The sequence below is a fragment of the Notothenia coriiceps genome, unplaced genomic scaffold, assembly GCF_000735185.1.
Source record: "Notothenia coriiceps isolate Sejong01 unplaced genomic scaffold, NC01 NC01_scaffold00030158, whole genome shotgun sequence".
NCBI classification, from domain to species: Eukaryota; Metazoa; Chordata; class Actinopteri; order Perciformes; family Nototheniidae; genus Notothenia; species Notothenia coriiceps.
The window spans coordinates 1-7,527 of record NW_011362859.1 but is presented as its reverse complement, the minus strand read 5'-3'; the positions used below and the strand labels follow the sequence as shown (position 1 = coordinate 7,527).

Genomic DNA, 7,527 nt, shown 5'->3' with positions numbered 1-7,527 from the left:
ACGCTTCTATTGGCTAGTGTACCAACAAATCATGCGTGATTGGCAGCAGGACCAGCCAGCTAACCAATCAGAGCGGACAGGGCTCTGGTTTCTCTGGCCCCTCTGCGGTCAGATTCAAGAGTTTAAACTGTGATATGTAACTCCATTTGTATTTAGTGTTAAGTTCAGCTATTCAGATATCTCTTTTAAAACTGCACATCTCTCCCACTTGAAATGCTGATAAACTATATATTTTTAAGCCTTGTTTGACTTACTTTTCTGTTTATTTATATTTCATGGTACCATAGCTTCTTATTTTCCTTTTTTTCAAAGCAAATTCCTTTCTTTTAGCTATAAAATCTGATATTTATTTACTTTGATTTGACTTATGTCCTAACAGTAATTGTATAGAAACTCTGTGTTGTTGCTTTCTGTCATGTACCCTGTAGTTTATTGTGTGTTTCTGGTCCTCAGCTACACCATAGTGTTGATCTACTACGCCTTCTGCTTGGTGCTGATGATGCTGCTGCGCCCTCTGCTGGTGAAGAAGATAGCATGTGGACTGGGCAAATCGGATCGCTTCAAGAGCATCTACGCTGCTCTCTACTTCTTCCCCATCCTCACCGTGTTGCAGGCGGTGGGCGGAGGGCTGCTCTGTGAGTACTGAGGGGAAATACAAATACTCAGTAGTGTGTGTTGAGCTGTGTGTGACAGTTTGTGTGTTTCAGACTACGCCTTCCCCTACATCATACTGGTGCTGTCCCTGGTCACGCTGGCTGTGTACATGTCCGCCTCTGAGATTCAGGTAACGACACTCACTGCTCTGTGTGGGTTTCTAATATGTATTTTATTGTTGTACACCGAAACGTGAAAATCTCTTAACTTGGCTGCGGGTTTTTTTTCACGAAACTGTGTCTCGGGGCTTCTTAATATTTAAAAACCTATTAATGTGTTATACTAGATTAACGGGAAGAGACTCAGCTAACTGACGATATGAACAATTTTTACCAAAACAAACACAAGTCTCATAAGAAGCATCTAAGTGACCCCTGAGTGAGAAAATGCTAACGCACTTGGCACAGAACTCAAGGTAAAGATACCTTTATTACTTATCGTAACTGCACATACAAGATATCCGATTAAAGCTGAGGTTCCACAGATTATATAGGTATAGTATCATCACTGAGCGATCCGAACTCGCAACAGGGGAAGCAAACTCAGACATCACAACACGTAGCTTTACGGAGCATTCATGGGAGATCGTCTCACCGTAGCTGTTATTCTGATCAAAAGTCACGTTCAATGGCATTAAAACGATAAAAATGCTGCTGAGGGTTAATCCATAGGTTAATGCAATGTGTCTGTCACTTTGAAAAAATTATTGATAATCCATAATTCCATTTTTATTTAAAAGTTATGGCAGCTTTCGGTTTTGGCCACGCGTCAATCGCACTCCTTATTTGGTAACGTGTGTGTGTATGTGGAACCTCCCCTCGATTCCATTGGCTCTAACGGTTAAAAAGAGATGTCAATCATCAAAATCGACCAAGGGTGGCCAGAGATAGGTCAAATCCACCCAAATGACCCCAGAAGTGTTTTTTTGTTGCTAAATCTCTCTAAAAAAGGTCAAATTTCACTTGGTTTGCATCAACCTTGATACAGGGTACTTATTATATGTTGTAGTTTGGATTCCTAAAGCTTTTAGTATACCATCCCATCATTCAAGGTAGTTCAAGGGTGTTTTCACTATAAGTAATTTTTGTTTTTTGGACGGACACAATAATTTACATTTTTTTACTGTGTTCAATCTGAATTTACTTTAAAATAAAAGCATCTATATTGATTCTGACACTTCTACATCCAACTCACAGGTGTAACCTTGCTTTGAGAAAAAAGATTATTAATTTAACCCTTTTAGAAGGGAAGATATGGTCATTTGTTCTGGGAATGTCATTTTCGAGCCTGAGACCTGAAAAACAGGCTCGGGGCTTAACAGGGGGATGTTCCCTTCAACAATGAACTTGTATAGATACGTGAGTTTATGTATGTAAATCCTAACCATTTCTGTTTTGATACAAAAGTTAAATCCCAAACAAACTTCCTCTTATCAATTATTTCTGACATTTCACCGTCTCTCTGTGTGTTTAGTCCTGAGGCAAGGACAGAAACGTAGATGACTCAGATATCATCTAAATAAACATTTAATCGTTGACACCAATGCCGGGCTGATTTGCAAACTGTCAGTGAAGTCTGTGTTTTAACAACGACCACTGCAGCGCATCATAAAGTCAATTTAAAGCCTTTACATTGTGAATTATCATATTTGCATCAGAGAGATCTTTTTTCCTGATTAAAACTGCAGGTAATTTGTCCTTCATGACATCTACGGTGATAGAGTCAAAGTCGTATTTATTCCCATGAATGCAAACAACTGGCTTTGAAATTATTAATACTTTGGTTTGGTTGTCTCTTAGCGTGGCAGATGCTCTGATAAAGCTCGATCCAGAGGACGGGCCGCATTTCGTGGAGTATTTTCAAACTCACGCCATGTTGTCAAGAGAGAAAGCACGTAAGAGAAAAAAGATATGTGCTTATATTCAAAACGTTTATATCCATAACCAAAAAAATGCTGTGAAATTGTCAATGCAAAATATTTGTGCATTGCGCCCCCTTTTGGTTGATACCTAGTTTATTATTATAAATATGTGTGTGTGTCTCCAACGACTGTGTGTGTCTCTCCCTGTGTGTGTGTTTTTTTCAGAGCTTCAGGCGTCGGTCAGAGATCAGAGGAAGCTGCTGGTTGAGAACGGGAAACTAAAGAAAGACATCGAGCAGCTCAAAACTCAGCTGCAGGACAAACAGAAGAGACGCACCGGTACTGCTTGATTTTATTGTGATATATTTTTCCTTAGTTATATTTTCTTTACTGTCTCTTCTCCATCTTCAAAAATGTTACCTTCCAAACTTTTGCGATTTGCAATACTCAAAAGCTATCTTTAAAATCATAGGTTCCTAATTTCTCCAAAATATCCTTTCTTTCATGATATTTTAGTTATTATTTAAAACGTCGTCACTCTTCATTTGGATACTCAACTTTCCAAAAATGTCAATAATGATGAAATCTGCCCTGACTCAAGGTTTATAACTCAACTGGGTCCTCACAAAGAAACAAACATAAACACACAGACACACACGGACAACTGCAGATAATTACCATTCACTTTTAAATTAGATTAAAAATACTTTTTTTTTAATCTAATATAAACTTTATAAAGACGTAATCACTTGGAGATCAGTCCATTAGATAAGAAATATCCAATTCATTTATCATATTTTTCTTTTGTTTTGCAGCTAAGGTTCTGTTCTCCCCGGCCCCGCCTCCAACGACTACAAGCCCCGCCCCCAACACAGAAACAGCTGCTGTTCCCAATAATCCTCCTCGCCTCTCCTCCCAGGACCGGAGAGACAGACAAAGCAGGAGGAAGAGAGGAGACAGGAAAGGTGAGAAGAAGAGGAAATGAGGAAAGGAAGGAAGGATTTTGGTTCTGATTCTGATTTACTTGTCTTTTTCTTAGCTCGTCCTTCTTCTGACTCTCTCTCTTTGGTGGCGGAGCCTCGAGTCGACGTGTCTCGACTGGATCTGCGAGTCGGACGGATCCTCAGCGTCCGGCCCCACCCATTGGCCGAGACGCTGTCCGTACAGGAAGTGGACGTCGGAGAGGACGCACCCCGAACCGTCGTCAGCAAGCTGGGAGCTCAAACAGACCTCGAGGAGGTAAAATTAACTTTCTGAAAATATTACGAATTTATTCTCTAAATGTGATTATTTCTTTTTTCAAATACTATACAATTTCCCCCCAAATGTTATGACTTTTGTCTAAAATCACCTTTGCTAAAATAATTTGATAAAAAACATTATTATCCTTTTCAGCTGCAGGGTGTTCTCGCTGTGTTGCTATGCAACGTGAAGGCCTGTAAACTGAGGGGCGTGGCTTCTAAGGCCCGCCTCCTCGTTTGCTCCGCCTCTGATGGTGACATCATTGAGCGACTGACCCCGCCCACATGCTCCGACCCAGGGGACAGAGTCACCTTCCTCAACTACCCTGGTAACAACCATGACATTGTAACAGTATAAGTGACTGAAACTAGTGAATAAATGAAACATCATCTTTTTTTATTTGTACTGCGACGTCGGATATTGGAGCTGACGGAATTCCAATGCAACACAGAATTAGTCATTGTTAGCAATACCAGTTAATAACCACAATATTTGACTAAATCCAACTTCACTCTCAACCTTTGTGTTTTATGAGGAGGGTTTGGTTTCCAGGTGGTCATTATGGAGGAAATTCTTAAGAGAAACTGATAAATGATTTTTCTATTGTTATATTTAATAAAGTGATAAAGAAAGTCAAAAATCGATCTCAAATGCAGGAACAGAGCTCCTTCATCCTCAGAGGATAAAGAAGTTCTGCTTACAGTCTCTTCCTTTTGCCCTCCTGAAATGTAAACCTAAACATATGTCTTTGTTAAATGTCTTTGTCTTTTTGTATATATATTTAACATGTTCATACAAATGCACAACTTTTTACTGTGATATCTTGTTTTAATAGTCACTTTATCTCTTTATTTTTGCTGCTATTAACGCCTGAATTTCCCCAAGGGGATAAATAAAGTTCCATCTTAAAAGGCAATCAGAGTATAAGACGATATGTTTTAAATGGTTATATGATCACTTGACCCGACAGTCATGACTGTATCTGTGTTCAGGTGAGCCGGACAAAGAGCTTCAGTCCAAACAGAGGCTTTGGGAGATTCTTCAGCCCGACCTGCAGGTGGACTCAAAGGGAGTCGCCAACTATAAAGGCTGTGGGTTCGAGGTGAAAGGAAAGGGTCTCTGCCGAGCCCCCTCCCTCACCAACTGCAACATCAAATAGATGAAATAAGGGGTCCTAACATACAGGAAAATACATGCTGTGGACGTGATGTGAACCAGAGGTCTTTTATTGTGAAAAGCCGAGAATTAAACAATAAAAATCTGCTGCTGACGGCCACTTAGCTAGTAAGTAGCTAGTACCGTTAGCTCACAAAGGTTGTATAAAGGTGTATTCATTAAAACATTTTGAACTAGTCTGTTTCCATGGGTGTTTTGTTTACCAGAAGAAAGGAAGGCCAGCAGAGAATAAGACATGACGACTTTTTCCAGTTCCCAGTTCGTTGTTAAGATTAGGTGCTAAACTCACCACCAGAAAACCAAAAAACAAACAAATGTATTTTATAATTGTATGTAGAAAATGGTCCTGATATACAAGATTGATTTCACCAAAATCGGGTTTTCCATTGAATTTTGACTATACAAGATCTGTGACAACCAAATCTTAACAAATGAACAGTACTTTTATAGAAACAGGACCATGACACAATACCAAGGAGTGCAAAACTAGCGTAAAGCTACAAACAAAGTTCACAACAGTCACATAACTTGACAAATAGACGGAAACAAAATCAGTTTAAAAGCAAAAAAACATTAGTTTGTAGTTTAAAGTGAGACCTCCGTCCGGACGGTCAGCGCTGAGTGATGGTTCCTCGCTGAGAGGTTTAGCAGTCGGTCTCTTATCGGTCGTCCTCTGACTGACGGCCAATCACAGCTGTTCTCCACAAACAAGACTCCGCCTTCCACCTTTGCAGCCAGAGCTCTCAGCCAATCGGTGGTCTGCGTTAGGTAGTCTGACGGCTGAAGCCCCGCCTCCTTCAGGTGATCGGCATGTGTGATAACGAGCAAAGCGTGACGACGCCATTCTGGACCGAAAAGAGTCTGAACGACAAAACACAAAAAATCACAAAAAAACATGATAATCGTTACGGAGTGTGTGTGTGTGTGTGTGTGTGTGCGTGCGTGTGCGTTTGCGTGTGCGTGTGCGCGCGTGTGTGTGTGTGTGTGTGTGCGTGCGTGTGTGTGTGTGTGCGTGTGTGTGTGTACCTCCACGTGCTCCTCCAGGTGTGTGTTGTAATGCATGTCAGCTCTCACGACAAGCACAAGTACGTGCACGCCCTCGGGGCAGAGCTCGTGCACGCTCTTAGGGCGGGGAAACGAAGGGGGCGTGTCCAACACTCTCAACGTGAGGTCAGACTCCGCCCCCTTTCTCCTGAAATACCGTGGGAAATTTCGGCGTAGCAGCTGGTGCTCCGTCGTCATGGAAACGCCAGAAATGCAGGTGCCGGTTTTGAATTCTTCACCACCTGCAACACAATTTTGTGTTAAAAGTTAACAAAGAGTGCACAAAGTGAGCAACAATATTAATTTATAGAATAAAAACATAAAATGAAATAAGTAAAACACAGTAACATAACATGTGTTGATCCTAGAGTTAGCTTGTGAGGGTTAAATAAAAACTACTGACCAATCAGAGCATTGCCCACAGAGCTCCTCCCACTCTGCCTTCCACCTAGCAACAGAACATTCAGGACCAGTACTTTCTGCTCGCCGTCGTCGTGGCGACCCCATTTGCTGAGGATTCCGAAGGGGTTGTTGCCGTGACGATGGTGTTCCGTGACGAGAGACATCTAAGGAAAAGGTTTTAACTGAATTTTCTAAATAAAGGAACTAAATGTCGCCGGATGGAAATTATTACTAAAATGAACTGTTATTAAGTGTTAAAATTACTGCTTATAATAAAGGATCAGAACAACACACTCTATTTCACATTTTATTTTTTAGCTGTGAACAGTGTTTCATTTCTGATTGGACAGAAAACGTACGTTCATCTTTAAGAAGGCCACAACACATCTAAACTTGACGATTAACAGAATTAACAAAAGCGTCTCTTACCTGTGTTACCTTACCAAGAGAGGAAATGTACTCACATTTGCTGGACTGATCGATATTGTAGTGCGTGTGTGTGTGGTTACTGGTTAAACAGTAACCAGTCCTACCCATCTTTCCCTCGCTCTGTGCTCTTATTAGGGTTGTAAAGACTGATAAACATTCCTGTAATTTAGATTTAAAGGGACAAGCATAGGGAACTGTATCATGTGCTTTTTATATCTACACACATTTTCATCTGCAGGATTGCAAAAACAGCTAAAAACCATCACTTGCTGAATCCATGAAGCTGCTTGGCGTCACCGTTTACTTTACCCGTAGTATAGGAAACATGGACGTGACATCAAGGAAACAAGGAAACACCGATGGCGATGACATATCAACAAGGAAACTAGGGAACACTGATGGAAGAGTGAGTGTGTGTGTGTGTGTGTGTGTGTGTGTGTGTGTGTGTGTGTGTGTGTGTGTGTGTGTGTGTGTGTGTGTGTGTGTGTGTGTGTGTTATCTGTATATCAATATAACTAAAGCCAGAGGGAACAGTTGCACATTCAATTTGATTTGAAAAGCTTCTCGGAAGGTTTTGCAAAAACAATAAAATGACGGACATGAGCATATTTGTTTGTACATAAACATACTTTCTGAAAAAACTGAATTGAAATGCCCAACAGGAGATATCCTGGTGGCTACTTTGGGCTAGTTTTTTTTTCCAAAATGACAATAAATGT

General features: G+C 40.8%; 3 protein-coding genes across 4 annotated transcripts; 2 read left to right on the top strand and 1 right to left on the bottom strand.

Annotated features, from left to right (window-relative positions):
- The first annotated feature begins 388 nt into the window (after positions 1-388).
- Positions 389-866, top strand: LOC104959261 (JNK1/MAPK8-associated membrane protein-like). The gene is made up of 2 exons (XM_010787129.1): positions 389-635; positions 708-866. Exons 1-2 carry the CDS (start codon positions 416-418, stop codon positions 848-850), a joined length of 363 nt encoding a protein of 120 aa, XP_010785431.1. The 5' UTR covers positions 389-415; the 3' UTR covers positions 851-866.
- A 1,587-nt stretch (positions 867-2,453) lies between these two features.
- On the top strand, positions 2,454-5,128 carry LOC104959260 (aminoacyl tRNA synthase complex-interacting multifunctional protein 1). 2 transcript variants are annotated; one of them, XM_010787127.1, is made up of 6 exons: positions 2,454-2,548; positions 2,741-2,854; positions 3,331-3,480; positions 3,555-3,754; positions 3,911-4,085; positions 4,750-5,128. In XM_010787127.1, exons 1-6 carry the CDS (start codon positions 2,527-2,529, stop codon positions 4,914-4,916), a joined length of 828 nt encoding a protein of 275 aa, XP_010785429.1. In that variant the 5' UTR covers positions 2,454-2,526; the 3' UTR covers positions 4,917-5,128. The 2 variants fall into 2 exon arrangements, with proteins under 2 accessions (XP_010785429.1, XP_010785430.1); XM_010787128.1 differs by having other exon boundaries at positions 2,458-2,548; positions 3,555-3,757; positions 3,914-4,085.
- Positions 5,129-5,480: 352 nt separating this feature from the next.
- On the bottom strand, positions 5,481-6,872 carry LOC104959259 (GTPase IMAP family member GIMD1). The gene is made up of 4 exons (XM_010787126.1): positions 6,844-6,872; positions 6,381-6,543; positions 5,960-6,219; positions 5,481-5,794 (listed from the first exon to the last, which is right to left on the bottom strand). Exons 2-4 carry the CDS (start codon positions 6,541-6,543, stop codon positions 5,519-5,521), a joined length of 699 nt encoding a protein of 232 aa, XP_010785428.1. The 5' UTR covers positions 6,844-6,872; the 3' UTR covers positions 5,481-5,518.
- Positions 6,873-7,527: the final 655 nt, after the last annotated feature.

Excerpts from the sequence above, each read along its gene's own strand:
- LOC104959261 (XM_010787129.1), top strand. The coding sequence starts at position 416 with ATGTACCCTGTAGTTTATTGTGTGTTTCTGGTCCTCAGCTACACCATA. Across the intron at positions 636-707 it reads GGTGGGCGGAGGGCTGCTCT|ACTACGCCTTCCCCTACATC; the intron begins GTGAGTACTGAG and ends TGTGTGTTTCAG.
- LOC104959260 (XM_010787127.1), top strand. The coding sequence starts at position 2,527 with ATGTTGTCAAGAGAGAAAGCAC. Across the intron at positions 3,481-3,554 it reads GAAGAGAGGAGACAGGAAAG|CTCGTCCTTCTTCTGACTCT; the intron begins GTGAGAAGAAGA and ends TCTTTTTCTTAG. Across the intron at positions 3,755-3,910 it reads CTCAAACAGACCTCGAGGAG|CTGCAGGGTGTTCTCGCTGT; the intron begins GTAAAATTAACT and ends TATCCTTTTCAG.
- LOC104959259 (XM_010787126.1), bottom strand. The coding sequence starts at position 6,543 with ATGTCTCTCGTCACGGAACACCATCGTCACGGCAACAACCCCTTCGGA. Across the intron at positions 6,220-6,380 it reads TGTGGGCAATGCTCTGATTG|GTGGTGAAGAATTCAAAACC; the intron begins GTCAGTAGTTTT and ends ATTGTGTTGCAG. Across the intron at positions 5,795-5,959 it reads ACCTGGAGGAGCACGTGGAG|ACTCTTTTCGGTCCAGAATG; the intron begins GTACACACACAC and ends TTTGTCGTTCAG.